The sequence below is a fragment of the Hyla sarda genome, chromosome 8 (genome assembly GCF_029499605.1).
Source record: "Hyla sarda isolate aHylSar1 chromosome 8, aHylSar1.hap1, whole genome shotgun sequence".
Taxonomy (NCBI): domain Eukaryota; kingdom Metazoa; phylum Chordata; class Amphibia; order Anura; family Hylidae; genus Hyla; species Hyla sarda.
In genome coordinates this window covers 89,050,264-89,065,867 of record NC_079196.1, presented here as the reverse complement: position 1 = coordinate 89,065,867, position 15,604 = coordinate 89,050,264, and the positions used below count along the sequence as shown (strand labels likewise).

Genomic DNA, 15,604 nt, shown 5'->3' with positions numbered 1-15,604 from the left:
GAAGCACTGTATTGGGTATCTCCAGCTTTTTCATAGAGATGTATGGAGGGGGGCGTGATGACCACCACTTTGTGCAGTGGTCAAACCGGCTCCGTGCATGGGGAGAACCTGGGCATCGGGCTTGAGATCGCAGATGGGTTTGGGGTCCCAGTAGTTGGACCCTCCGTGATCAGATATTTATCCCCTATCCTTTTAAATATGCCCTTATGCAACATTAACCCCTTAAGGACCAAGGACGTACCGGTACGTCCTTGGTCCTGCTCTTCTGATATAACGCGGGGTTACACAGTAACCCCGCGTCATATCATGGCGGGCCCGGCGTCATAGTGAAGCCGGGACCCGCCTCTAATAGCGCGCAGCGCCGATCGCGGCGCCGCGCGCTATTAACCCTTTAGCCGCGCGCTCAAAGCTGAGCCGCGCGGCTAAAAGTGAAAGTTCCCGGCTAGCTCAGTCGGGCTGTTCGGGATAGCCGCGGCTAATCGCGGCATCCCGAACAGTTGACAGGACAGCGGGAGGGCCCCTTCCTGCCTCCTCGCTGTCCGATCGCCGAATGACTGCTCAGTGCCTGAGATCCAGGCATGAGCAGTCATCCGGCAGAATCGTTGATCACTGGTTTCTTATGAGAAACCAGTGATCAACATAGAAGATCAGTGTGTGCAGTGTTATAGGTCCCTATGGGACCTATAGCACTGCAAAAAAAAAGTGAAAAAAAAAAGTGAATAAAGATCATTTAACTCCTCCCCTATTAAAAGTTTGAATCACCCCCCTTTTCCAATAAAAAAAAAAACACAGTGTAAATAAAAATAAACATATGTGGTATCACCGCGTGCGGAAATGTCCGAATTATAAAAATATATCATTAATTAAACCGCTCGGTCAATGGCGTGCGCGCAAAAAAATTCCAAAGTCCAAAATTGTGCATTTTTGGTCACTTTTTATATCATTTAAAAATGAATAAAAAGTGATCAATAAGTCCTATCAATGCAAAAATGGTACCGTTAAAAACTTCAGATCACGGCGCAAAAAATGAGCGCTCATACCGCCCCATACACGGAAAAATAAAAAAGTTATAGGGGTCAGAAGATGACAATTTTAAACGTATTAATTTTCCTGCATGTAGTTATGATTTTTTCCAGAAGTCCGACAAAATCAAACCTATATAAGTAGGGTATCATTTTAATCGTATGGACCTACAGAATACATATCATGTGTCATTTTTACCGAAAAATGTACTACGTAGAAACGGAAGCCCCCAAAAGTTACAAAAAACAGCGTTTTTTTTTCAATTTTGTCGCACAATGATTTTTTTTCCCGCTTCACCATAGATTTTTGGGCAAAATGACTGACGTCATTACAAAGTAGAATTGGTGGCGCAAAAAATAAGCCATCATATGGATTTTTAGGTGTAAATTTGAAAGAGTTATGATTTTTTAAAGGCAAGGAGCAAAAAACGAAAATGCAAAAACGGAAAAACCTCCGGTCCTTAAGGGGTTAAGCTGTGAGACGATATGGGTTAGTCGTTAATAACTGCAAATGTATCAAATCTTCGTTTTATATTTCAGAAATGAAAGCTTCTTACAGATGTGTAACCCCTACCTTGAAATACATTCATCTGCCTCCTTATGTGACCCCAACTTATATAAAATGACAGCAGCTACTGCATAGGAGCCTGCATCACCGCAGAGGAATGTGATATCTCGATTGTTCAAGCAGTGCAATGCTTTGGAAGCATATTCTTGTGCTCTTAGTAAGAACGACTGGTCTCTATACACATCAGAGAGGTGAAGATACAAGAGAGCAATTCCTGGAAGAAACACAAGAAATATACAAGAGATCATAAAACAAAGAAGATAATCTGAGAAGCTGTATAGCTAATATATATATATATATATATATATATATATATATACACACACATACACACACACATATATATATGTTCAGCCAAAACATGACATTATCTCCTGATTATGTTCCAAACACACTGCAGCCTTAGTGATTGGCCTCAATGGCCCACATTTACTATGCCTCATGTGCCATTATTTTGGCTCCCCATGCACCAAAATTATGTCGCACTGCAATTGAAAACAATTTATTATTCTGTGTGCACCAAAAAGAACAGGAAAATGCACCCAACTCGACAAGAGGCATGGTCTTCCAAGAAAGGGGCTTTGCTGAAAATTCCATAATTCTTTGCCTGAATTAAGCCAACTAGCTGGTCTAAACCATCACTTGACGGTGCAAACTAAACAGTCTACAGATGTGCCAGGTTTATCAATCAGCCAGAGCAAGTGTGATAAATCTGGCGCATTTAACATCTAAGGATATGTTCACACAGTGGAACATCCATGCAGAATTCCGCCAGAATATTCTGCATTAACATTTCGAAGCAGCACAGTCCCATTGAGTTCAATGGGATTCTGCTGCATTTTTTCACACTGTGGAATTTTCTGATTCCGGCACCAACAAAAACAATAGACTCGTCTATTCTTTTCTCAAATTTTGCTAAGAAATGCATTCCTGTCTATGAGACTGCAAATTTTTAACTGGTCCTATCGCCTGCTGGATTATTCAGATGTGCAGAATATCTACCTGGGAGGAAATTTCGCACATTGCGCACTATGAACATGGCCTAAAAGTATGTACACACGGCGGAAAGTCCGTGCTGAATTCCACTGGAATTTTCCCCACGGACATTACGCTGCAGCAGAGTAACATTGATTTCAATGGGATTCTGCTATGGGTATGTTGATTCTGGCGTGCGCTGACATGTCTATGAGATGGCGCATTTCCAAGAGGTCCTAGTGCCCCTAGATCATGCAAATGTGCAGAATGTCCATCCGGGTTTTCCGGGCGGACATTCCGCAGTGTGAACATGGCCTAAGTATTCACTTTCTTAGAATTAGACAGTTTTAGTAAATCCTCTTCGTGTGTTCAACACATCAGCAGTAGAACAGGGAGAGCGCATCTCACAGGGAAGTACCACCCGGGTGATCCGAAAACGCAAGAGCTGGAATTCACAAGATGAGCATGCTGTACTTTATTATTTTACACCTCTAGTGGAATAATTTCATTTTACTTAAATCAGGAACCCCATTAGAACAGTGGTTCTCAACCTTTTTGGCGACTGTACCCCCAAAGCCTGAAAGTATGTCCGTTGGTACCCCCTCACGCGGAACTTGTGTGCGAGGGGTACCCGCGGACAAAAGGCTTGTGCTTACCTTTATACTAATGCATTCCCCCTCCATCTTAATCCCCTTGTGCTATTATCCCCCTCCATTCTAATTCCCTTGTGCTATTATCCCCCCCTTCCATCTTAATCCCCTTGTGCCACTATTACCCCCCTCCATCTTAATCCCCTTGTGCCGCTATTCCCCCCCCAATCTTAATCCCCTTGTGCCGCTATTCCCCCCAATCTTAATCCCCTTGTGCCGCTGTTCCCCCCCCCCCTCCATCTTAATCCCCTTGTGCCACTATCCCCCCCCATCTTAATTCCCTTGTGCCACTATGTTGGTGCCGTTGTCGGTGATAGGACTCAGGACAGGCAGGGGGAGAGAGGCGGGGCAGGGGGGAGGTAGAGCGGCGGTCTCTGGTACCGCAAAAGCCGCTGCAGTTCATTGATTTAAAGTGCCCGCTTTAAATCAATGATCTGCAGCGGTGTCGCCGGGGGGATAAATAGCCGTTAATTTATACCGGAATATCAGTATAAGTTATTGGCTATTGGCCCTAACCTCCACAGATTATCGGTATCGGCCCTAAAAAAAACACGATATTGGTCGATCCCTAATATTAAACGCCTTTTGCCATTTTTCCCCCCTCCAACTTAATCCCCTTGTGCCATTATTATCCGATATGGCACAAGGGGATCAGAGGAAGGGGGAATGGCGCAAGGGGATTAAGATGGAAGGGGAGAGGGATGATGGCGGAGGGGGGGGGGGAATGAGGGGGGATGGGGAGTAATAAAGCACAAGGCATTACATTTTAATGCCTTGTGCTTTATCACTCCATATCCCCCCTCCGCCATTATCCCTTTCCCCCTCCATCTTAATGCCGTGTGCTTTATTTCCCCCTCATCACTCCGCCATTAGCCCTTTCCCCCTCCATCTTAATGCCGTGTGCTTTATTTCCCCCTCATCACTCCGCCATTAGCCCTTTCCCCCTCCATCTTAATGCCGTGTGCTTTATTTCCCCCTCATCACTCCGCCATTAGCCCTTTCCCCCTCCATCTTAATGCCTTGTGCTTTATTTTCCACTTCATCCCCCCTCCGCCATTATTCCTCTCCCCCTCTATCTTAATGCCTTGTGCTTTATTACTCCTCATCCCCCCTCTGCCATTATCTCTCTCCCCCTCCATTTAATCATGAAATGGAGGGGGAGAGGGACAATGGCGGAGGGGGGATGAGGAGTAATAAAGCAAAAGGCATTAGGATGGAAGGGGAGAGGGATAATGGCAGAGGGGGGATGAGGGGGGATGGGGAGTAATAAAGCACAAGGCGTTACATTTTAAAGGAGATGTTTCACGGAGAAAAAATGGACAGGTTTAGATGCATAAATTAAAGTTATATGACTTTGTAAATCACTTACATCACCCATGCTGCATGGAAAGTATGTTTTCACTGATTCTTTTGTCAGACAGGAAGCTCAGCAGTTCTGGTTTCTGGTGACTTGCGACCCCCCATTCACCTCCGTTATACTTGGGGCCGTGACGTTACACATTCCCACAATACCTAACGCAGCCTTCAGTTCAGCTGCCCGCCCCGTGCACGGACTCCGCCTGCCCCATCTGATAAATATTAATTTACCCCCCCTCCCCTCCTACGTGGTTGGCTGAGCAGCTATGAATATGCAATAGCTGCTTCAGCCAATTAGAGCAGCCCCTGCGCGCACTCTCACATTCATTCTTATCACATGGCAGGTGAGAGCGTGACCTGGCAGTGTTGTCCCCTGCCTCAGTCCAAAATACAGTAATCACCCTCATTTGTCGCCCTACTTCTGGGCACTTTATCTGTGTCCTCCCGGATGAGACAGGCTGCCACCTGTGCTGGGGAAGCTAGGGGCATAGGAGAATGGGGGAGGGTGGGGAAGGAGAGAAATGTGTGGGCGTAATTGAATTAATGAGGGGGGTGGAGAAGTGAAGCAGAGTAGGCTGGGCTGGAGCCGTGCTAGACACGCAAGGCACTGTGGGAACCGAAGTGCAGACCGGAAGACAGGTAGATACATGAAGCAGGAAGTAACGGGATTTCAGCGGCGATTGCGGGCGAACGGAAAGGGCAATTTGGACGGGGACCAGGTCATAATGAAGGTAAGAACATGTACTTTAATATGAGCTTTTTTCTTCTTTAATGCCTTGTGCTTTATTACTCCCCATCCCTCTCCCCCTCCATCTTAATGCCTTGTGCTCCATCCAATACACCCCCCTCCGTCCAATACACCCCCCCCCCCCCCCCTCCGTCCAATACATCCCCCCTCTGGCCCACACAGTTATTAACTTTTTTATTCTTTTTACCTAGCCTCCGGCGAGACCCTGTTTGCTGCTACTTGAGGCAGCGCGTCCCGTTCAGCAGGGCCGCACTGACGTGTGACGTCCTCCTGCGCTGTGCGGCAACTCCGTGCAACATCAGGGGACGTCTCCCTGGCAACCAGGCAGCTCGGGCCGCGCTACTGTACGGTGAGCTGCCGCGGCTATGCGCTGACAAGTACTGGCCAACGCAGGGCCGGTATTTGTCAGCACATTCGCGTACCCGCGCTCAACCCGTGGCATACCCCTAGGGGTACACGTACCACGGGTTGAGAACCCAAGCATTAGAAGATTATCATCAACAATTCTTACACTTTTTTTGGTTCAGAAAGAATTTACCTTACATGTAAAATGTACACAGTGAAAACAGTAAATTTCTCATAGTTTTTGCTTTATCAGAAATGTTTTTTACCAGACCAGCCAGTGTACACCGTAAAATCTCTAGGATCTGCAGATTTTAGTCCAGCTTCCATGAACTGCAGTAGTTCTTTAATCTTGCCATTCAAGAGGTTGACAAAGCCAGGAGTCAGCTTTAAAGGAAAACAGAGAAAAAAAAGACATCATCATGAAAGTAAGAAGATTTCCTTTTCAAAGAAGCTCTAGGCAAATATCAGGTGATAGGGTGTGAGTGCATAAAGTGGTCACAGTCTGTTCCCATCCCTGGCTGTTTCCATCACAACCATAGACTTTGAATGGAGCAGAAGTACAAACGTTCAACCACCGCTCCATTCAAATCATTCTAACCATGTCTCATCGCTGGGAGGAACTGGTGGTCACAGTGGTCGGACTCCCACCTATCCAGCGTTTATCTGGTGAATGGCTAAAAGGGCTGATCCTGCAGGACTCTTGCTAATAGGAACAGTAATCCTGCTGTCGAAAAAAGTGCAGGAACTCTGTTCCCATGCATTCCTGCAGGACTAGAGCCCTGAGTGAGTGCACAGCCAGTATAAAGGTACATTCACACGGGTGGATTACCTGCAGAATTTCCACAGCGGATTTTGCTACCATTGACTTCAATAGGTCAGCAGATTCACCTTCAGGCCCATTGAACTCAATGGTAGCAAAATCCGCTGCCGATAACATGCTGCGGAAATTTCGCAAGTATTCTGCCCATGTGAACATACCCTAACAGTGTTTAATGTTGCGTTCCCTCAAAATAGCTCACACAGCCATTAATGCCTGAACCTTGGCAACAAAAGTGAGTACACCACTAAGTAAAAATGTCAAAATTGGGCCCTAAGTGAAAATATTTTGTGTGGCCATGGAGTTCCCCAGAGCTTCACAGGTTACACTGGAGTCATCTCCCACTCCTCCATGATGACATCACTGAGACCTTGCTCTCCCCCCACCTTCAGTTTGATGATGCCCCACAGATGCTCATAGAGTTTAGGGCTGGAGACATGCTTGGCCAGTCCATCATCTTTACCCTCAGCTTATAGCTGGGCGGTATACCGGTTTATACCAAACTTTTTGAGCTGCACGATATGAATTTTTCCCATACCGCAATACCGGTTTGGCCCCTTCCCCTTGGGAACGAATTATCAGCCCAGCGCTGCACTGTCCCCACATCGGGGAACTAATCATACGTGACCCGCCAGCCCTGTTCTGCTCCCCCCCCCCCCCCACCAAATCATGTTACATGCGAGCGCTGTTCTGCTCCCCCCCCCACCAAATCATGTTACATGCGAGCGCTGTTCTGCTCCCCCCCCCCACCAAATCATGTTACATGCGAGCGCTGTTCTGCTCCCCCCCCCCAATTAATGATCAGCCCACCGGGGTACTACTCACATATGTCACCCGCAAGCACTGCCCTCCTCCTCTTTGTTAGGGGCCGCCAGCGCTGGAACTCACTGCACGCCAGTGGTCTCCTACCTGCGGACCACCAGGTGTTTCAAAGCTACAACTCCCAGCATGCCCGGACAGCCAACGGCTGTCCGGGCATGCTGGGAGTTGTAGTTTTACAACAGCTGGAGGTCCGCAGGTTGGAGACCACTGCTGTACGCTGTATCCCTATGCCCGGGCTGCAAAAGATAAAGAAAATAAACTTTAACTTACCTACGTCGGCCTTAAGCTGGGGACGGGAACGTCGGACAGCCGTCAGCCTATCACCGGCCGCAGCGTTGTCCTGCCCCGGCCAGTGATAGGCTGAGCCCACTGTCATGTAAGAAGCCGGCTTCTTACATGACAGTGGGCTCAGCCTATGACTGGCCAGGGCGGGAAAGAAATACCGTTATATACCGTGGAACCGCCATAAGTTACAAAAATACTGTGATACACATATTTGGTCATAAGGCCCAGCCCTAAGTGGCACACGTGTATCTTGGTCTCATAGGACCACAGAACATGGTTCCAGTCACAACATTAAACACTGTTATACAGGCTGTAGCAGAGGTTCATTTCTTCATAAATTATAATTACAAATATGTCAGAGGTGGGCTCACTTATGTGAGATACTGTACATGTTTTAATTCCCTTTAGAATGCAGCAGTATTACTATCTTTATGAATGAGATACCCTCAAGCTCACCTGTCCAGCTGAATTGAAGGGAGGTGAAGGATCTTTACTGTAATCTTGATATAAAAAAGGATTTGGAAAGCTTCTGGCATCCATGGTGTATAACTAAGGAGACATAGATAATACATTGATGTGGTTGTTACTTTTCATTTCATTTTTTACAGGGTTACTGTCATTAAAATAAACTTTTGATATGTTGCCTAGACATGCTGCGACCGTAATAGCCAGGTGAAGGGCGCCGTAGTCCTCACTTCACTCCCTGGCTGTCAATCAAATCCAATTCTTTTACAGCTATAGTCAATAGATGAGTGTTTTTCAAACAGTGTGTCTCCTGCTGTTGCAAAACTACAACTCTTTCTCTAGAGATCAGACATGAGGCCCCTTTGCTATGTATTCCCTACAAAAGGCCATCCATGGTACAGAATTAGGACAGACACTGGCCAGATTGACTGCAACTTAAATGGGCACTGTCAGAATAAAAACGTATCTGTTGTACATCTTGGTAAAACATTACCTTTCTTCATATAAAAAATTGTATTTCCTTTTTAAAGAAATCATGGCTTATTAAAAAAAAAAAAAAAAAATTAAAAAAAAGACAGTAATTATAAATAAAGAAATTGAGTGGCTACACACAAAAAGTCGTTTTTTTTGCCTGCACCGAGGTATTGAGTTACCCTATACCCAATAGTGCCAATAAACATAAGTAATCAAAAATTGCTGTAGACAGACAATTACAATAAAAATAGATGTACAGGGGTGTGGAAATGAAAAAAAAACAACTAATTGTCCAAGGGACTAAAACAGAGCAGAAACTACTTGTCCCCTATAACGATCCACTTGTCCTACAAAATAATTTTAAACCAAAATAGTCTGTAAATAAGGTCTTTATTAATAAAAACTTGATAGGCAGATGATAAGTAAGTCCGCCCCATTAAAGGAATACTGCAGTGCACAATAACTTATTCCAACCCTGATCTCTTGTAAGGGGCCTCAGCAGGAAGCCCTCCCCCCAAAGAGATACATGGAGGGGGCATTTCAGCCGCCGTTTCATGCAGGGACGGAACATTCCCTTCATGCTGACTGCTGGGGCCCCATAAGAGATCGGGAGGTTATTTTGCATTACAGTATTCCTTTAAGTAGGTAGACCTCCCTTCAGGTAGGTATGTCCCTTTAACAGGTAGAGATCAAGTAGGACCCCTGTGCCACTATATTCCCCCTTCTGATGCCCCTGTGGCATTATATTACCACTCTCTGATGCCCCCTGTGCCATTATATTCTCTTCCACCTCTCTGATGACCCCTGTGTCATTATACCCCCCTCTGACGCCCCCCATGTCATTATATTTCAGCCCAACCCCCATCGCCTCTCCTGTACTACATTATTTACCAAACCTCCCCTCCTCTCTGATTCCCTGCTACCTGTCCTCCGACCCTATGTGCACTCCGGCAGGGTCAGGGGCTTCAGTGGTCACTGTTGTTACTGGACTGCATCCACGGTCCAGACGGAGGTGCGCGTGATGAGTGACATCACACGCGCCTACGCCGAGACGCTGTTGACCTGTGTGGCTCGCTATAGGCTGCAGCACACAATTACACTCTATAGTTATTTAGTTACAGGGCATAACTGATTGCCCTGTTATAAGTGAATATCTCAGGCATTTAGCCCTGCTTGCCCAAAGCAGGGCCAAATGCCTGAAGAATTTACCTGCCCGGCGCCCAGAACTGCATGTTTCAGGCATCGGGCCATACAATTTCCACATCCTTGGATGTATAATTGAACGATATAAAATATAAAAGGAATAAGGATGTCGCTGGCTTTTCTATCAATTCACGTGTTTTTAATAAAAATAAATAAACAGGTTGTAGAAGTCTCTGTTAATAATGTGGTTTATAAATTACAAGGAAAACTATTGTATCCGTAATGCAAATACCCACAGGTTGGCACGGGTAGCTCCCGGCCCATGGATGTGTGTTACCTGTGGTCCCAGAAGGTCAGCGGAGGTTGCAGCAGAACAGAGGAATTTGTGAGCCAAATGCAGAAGCTAGACAGATAACCCCTTAAAGGACAAGCATCATTTAAGAATAAATCCCTGGATCAACATTCGGTCCCTGTAGATCTATAATCCATAACTTGTAATATTAATACTCTCCAGAAACACGTCCAGATCTCTTCTGACCTTTTTTCACCATGACCACTTTCTCAGTAAAGAACCCCCATCTATGCTGGTGTAGAAACCTTCTTTCCTTCAGACGTAGAGGATATCCTCTTGCTATAGATACAGGTCTGGGTACAAATAGATTGTTGGAGAGATCTTTGTACTGCCCCCTGATATATTTATACAGTTATTAGGTCACCACTAAGCTGTCTTTTTCTACATTTACACTGTTTACCACCCAGGATCATAAACATTATATTTAAACATTTCTGACAAATAGATTGCATTCACTGTACAATGCTATGCCATTTTAACTAATTGGATCATATCATGGGGGTCCGTTGGGCTGACTAAGCTAGCCAGGATATATGATCTCATACTTTAGACTCCGTGATCTGCATTGATCAGTGTCTATAGAGTTAATGACGGGCAGCGGCGGGATCGTCACTGCCCGTTAAGTGTCTCTCTCACTCCAGGGCATACATTTACAACCTGGTGCGTTAAATCTCAGACATCAAGAGCTACATTTACGCCCTGTGTCCTTAACAGGAAAGAAAAGCCATGTTAAGCATCAGCACGGCCCATTGAGTAAGACATATGAGTATTATTCTGTTCTATGATATGACCGGAACAATTTCAGACAAGACATTGTAAGTATGCACCAAATTTCTCACAGTGACTCATGTTTGACAACTTTGTTGCTTCTTTAGACCCAGTTATCTTACTTTATACCACCTTTTGGTGCATTGTGATACATTTGAGAGCACGACCCTTTGCTTGACAAGTCACTCCCATTTGTCACTGAGTCACAATACTCATTGAGAAATATGAACACCAGCACGTATGATCTGCAGTGCTCTCTAAAACCCTGTGGTCCTTTTGCTAGGCTGTCAGATACAAAGAGATGAGGTCTTGCCATGTGTGGAGTTAAAGGGGTTACTCCGCTCACCCAGAACATTGAGTTCCGAACGCTGTGTGCGGGCTTCGTGTTCACGCCCACCACCTCGTGACATCACATGACGGGGCGCAACGTCATGAGGGGGGCGGGCGTGACCGCGGAAGCCCGCACATAGCGTTCGGAACTCAATGTTCTGGGGAGCGGAGTAACCCTTCAAAGGTCGATTTGGGGAAAATGTCACATTGTGAATATGGAGGTAAATATTGTGACTTTGATATGCAATATAATAAACAAATGGTGAAATTCTCCCATTTCATGTCCAATTCCTCCCCCCGCCCCCAATGTCAAGTTCTCCCCATTTCATATCCACACCCCCAGGGGTCAAGTTCCAGGGGGGGGAAAAAATGTGGGCACTCACCCAAGATTTCCACTCAAGGACTGGTCCTGCTAATGGGAATGGTGATCCTGCTGTGGAAAAAGTATAGGAACTCAGTTCCAATGCGTTCCTGCAGGACTTGAGCCCTGCACGCCCCGTATCCCCCTTTTCATGTTCATCCCCCTTAATATGGTGCTGGGGCATGGAGGTAATGTGTCGCAGATTCTGTTTTCCTCCATGCAGACTATATGGCTTTTCTGTGATTCCTTCTTTAGAGACAAGAAGTTGGATGAAGACCTTCCTACTTCCTTCCAATCACTGGCCGAGACAGGACAGCACTGCGACCAATGACTGGCTGAGCAGGAAGGTCCTACAGCAAGCAGCTTGTCTCTGAAGAAGATACCAGGCTGCACAGAAGAGCACAAGATCTCAGGCAGACCAACAAGGGACTGGGGCTAGTAAAGCATTAGTATTTTTTTAATTACATTTTTTTTTTTTTTTTAAAGTTTTCCCCGCGTACCAGCACCATATTACATACACCCAAGGGGCAGGTCTGGGACTGTCAACTCCATAAACCAAGCCAGAAAGTGTCAAAAACCACAAGTTCACTTAAAGGAGGTTTCCGCTGCACAGAGCTTTCTGTTCTCTGTCCAGATCCATAGGACATACCCGCTGTGCCTTGAGGTCAGTGACTGGCTGAGCGGGCGTATCCTTTGTATCTAAATAACCCGAAAGCTCTGCACAGCTGGACCGATCATGGTGGGGGACTTAGGCTCAGTTCACAATGCGTTCCTGCCCCCATTATTCATATCTCTCTGCATCCTGATTTTGGCTTAGCCCCTTTCACACTACGGGTATAATCCTGCTTTCTTACTGCCGTTATTTTACAATAACGGATGAAACAAAAAAAACGGATGCAACAACTGGTGATAACGGATGATAACTGATGACAATCTTATTTTTAAATGTTTTTTTTCTTATAAAAACTGATGTTGTTCATCCATTATTACCAGTTACATCTATTTTTTTTGTAAAGCTGTACTGAGCATGCTCAGTTAAAAAAAAAGGATGTTAAAAAAACCTAAAAATAACTGATGATTTTTTGGACATCCTTTTGAATCAGGCATGTCTGTTTTTATTAATGTCAGTTTATTTTACTGGCACAGAAGACGCTGCATGCACTAATTTTTGGTCCGGCAAAAAAATATGGTGAAAAACTGGACGTTAAAAAGTCTAGGGGAACCGGATGTTAAAAAAAAAACATCCGGTTCCCATAGACTTCAATGTTAAATTTTAACGTTCAGGTTTTTCACCGTTTTTTTTGCCGGACCAAAAATTAGTGCATGCAGCGTCTTCTGTGCCAGTAAAATAAACTGACATTAATAAAAACAGACATGCCTGATTCAAAAGGATGTCCAAAAAATCCCATTGGGACTTTTTGCCGGGAGTAATGACGGAGGTTTTTTTTTTTTTACAGGATGATACCCGTAGTGTGAAAGGGGCCTTATACTGTTAACAGGAGCAGCAAACCCCACTCACTTCTATGGCCAAACTGAGTGACCTAGGGGGGAGATTTATCAAAAACAGTGCAGAGGAAGAGACCTGTGAAAAATGAAAGAAGCAATCTGATTGGTTGCCATGGGCAACTTTTCCTTTGCACAGGTTTTTGACAAATCTCCCCCTTAGTGACTCAATTCAGGACGTATCCGCTATTTTGAGTGGACTCAAAAATTAGGGCTGTTGCGCTTTTGAAATAGTGCATACATCGGGAAGGAGTCACTAGAAGTTAATGGGGTCCACTGCTCCTGTTAACAGTGTACGTCAAAAACGGGATGCGACAGATACAATTGAAGCAGGTACGCAGTGTGAACATAGCCTTAGGGTGGGTTCACACCACGTTTTTCAAGTACGTTTCCCGTATACGTTTTCATTATTGAAAACGTATGGAACCGTATTGAAAACCGTATACATAGACAAATAATTGAAAACAGTATGCACCCGGTTGCGTAGGGTTTGCTTGCAATACGGTTTTCTCCCGTACTCAAAACCGTAGTAGACCACGGTTTTGTCTCTGGTTTAAAAACCGTATTGCAACCGCATACATGTTTTTTTTTTGTAACATGGACATCAATGGGAAACGCACATGTATACGGTTCCATACAGGAAAAACATATACGGTTTTTACTTTGCACATGCGCATTTGCATCCTAAGGTCCCCACCCAAGACCCCTCCCATTAAAAATGTACATTTTCAAAAACTTATGTTTAAAAAAAAAAAAAAAAAAAAAACGGACGGAACTGCATGCACTTTTAAAAACAGTATACGGTTTACTTTTTCCCATACTGTTCCATCTGTTATTTTGCCATACGGTTTTCTTTAGAAAAACGGTTTGAAATGAGTATGGCAAAAACGTGATGTGAACCCGGCCCTTAGGATGCATTCACATCTCTATTTTACACTACGGGTGCCGGATCCGGCTGGGGGAGGGGCAAACCGGGCTCTCCCGTACCCCAGCCCGACCAGCGCTGACCTCCATTCACTTTAATGAGCCAACCGGAGTCAAACGGTGAATCCGGTTGGCTCATTTTTGACCTGTATCCAGTTTTGTGACCGGACCTAAAACCGTACTATACAATGGTGTTTTAGGTTCGGTCACAAAACCGGAAACGGGTCAAAAATGAGCCGACCGGAGTCACCTTTTGACTCCGGTCGGCTCATTAAAGTGAATGGAGTTCAGCGCTGGTCCGGCTGGGGTACAGGAGAGCCCAGCACCCGTAGTGTAAAACAGATGTGAACCCAGCCTTAGCTGAAGGGGAGGACGTTTTTTTTTTTGCGCCACTCAGAGCTCCTCTAAAGGTAAAAAGGTAATCCATAGACAGAAACTTATCTCCATGGAGCCGACCTCCAGGATCACATGAACTGGGCCCAAATTTAGCCCACTGAATGGAATGGTGATTCGGCACAAGCACCCAACCACTCAATTTATTCTCTATGACAGTGTTTACCAACCAGGGAGCCTCCAGCTGTTGCAAAACTACAACTCCCAGCATGCCCGGACAGCCTTCGGCTGTCCGGGCATGCTGGGAGTTGTAGTTTTGCAACAGCTGGAGGCACCCTGGTTGGTAACCACTGCTCTCTGAAGCCGATGGAGATAGTGGAGTCAGACCCCCTTCGATCAGACCCTTATCCTGTGGATAGGGGGTATGTGGACTACCACTCTATAGGAGCATGCATCATTCACATAAGTCCTATGCACCATTCCTAGGAACATCACTGCTGTCTGCACTATAGGCCATACAACATGTGTTTCCGATCATCAGCCCGTGTAAAAAGGCCGGTGAATGAGTAAGCGATTGTATATCGGCTGATCACATCTTATGCACGACCAATAACATAGTCATTATTGGGGCTGCACATCGCCCAATGTGAACAGGCTGATAACGGTAAGACAAGCAGTGCAGCTATAGTTAGTGTGGCCCAGCCCCGTGATTGATGGAGCTTTGTGAAGAATCAGCAGAGGAGATCGGTGCTAGTAATCTGCCTCCCGTCTAATCGGGCCCCAGGACCGTACAATGCCGATCAGACACCGCTGCAGTCTCTACACAACCCGCTCTATGGTATAGAGCACCGGCCTTCACATACAAGTGCCCGGGTACCACAACATGTACCGGTGCATGACCGTGCACGAGCGCAGGCCTGCTGCTCCTACACAGCGGGAAATGGCGCTAAAATGACGGGAGCGCAAACCCCAGGACCGCGTCAGCACAGCGACCCATACCCCAGGAGCGGACCCGGCCGGAGCATGCGTTATATAACTCACCGCGGAGGCGAGCGGCGAGGTGACAACAGGAAGCACAACGTGCACAGCGTGATCCGGAGCGACCCCGGCCTCTAGCCCCGCCCTTCAAGTGACGTAGAGGCCGCGCCTCCATCTCCACCACTGCAGCCTCTGGCGTCACATGTGAGCGCTGCTCAGTGCGGAGCGACCTAGGGCTGACGTACTGAGAGACGCATTAACCCTTTAAGGACGCAGCCTCTTTTTTTTGCACATCTGACCACTGTCACTTTAAACATTAATAACTCTGGGATGCTTTTACTTTTCATTCTGATTCAGGGATTGTTTTTTTTCGTGACATATTCTA

At 45.9% G+C, this 15,604-nt stretch overlaps 1 protein-coding gene across 1 annotated transcript in view; it reads right to left on the bottom strand.

The window, feature by feature from the left end:
• Positions 1-15,364, bottom strand: part of LANCL1 (LanC like glutathione S-transferase 1) — a 42,546-nt gene extending 27,182 nt beyond the window's left edge. Inside the window, exons 1-4 of the mRNA XM_056534405.1 lie at positions 15,283-15,364; positions 8,045-8,137; positions 5,931-6,048; positions 1,597-1,804 (exon numbers count right to left, since the gene is read on the bottom strand). Of these exons, the coding sequence (XP_056390380.1) occupies positions 1,597-1,804; positions 5,931-6,048; positions 8,045-8,128 (410 nt within the window). The 5' untranslated portion in view covers positions 8,129-8,137; positions 15,283-15,364. The remainder of the gene's footprint in view (positions 1-1,596; positions 1,805-5,930; positions 6,049-8,044; positions 8,138-15,282) is intronic.
• Between the last annotated feature and the right edge of the window lie 240 nt (positions 15,365-15,604).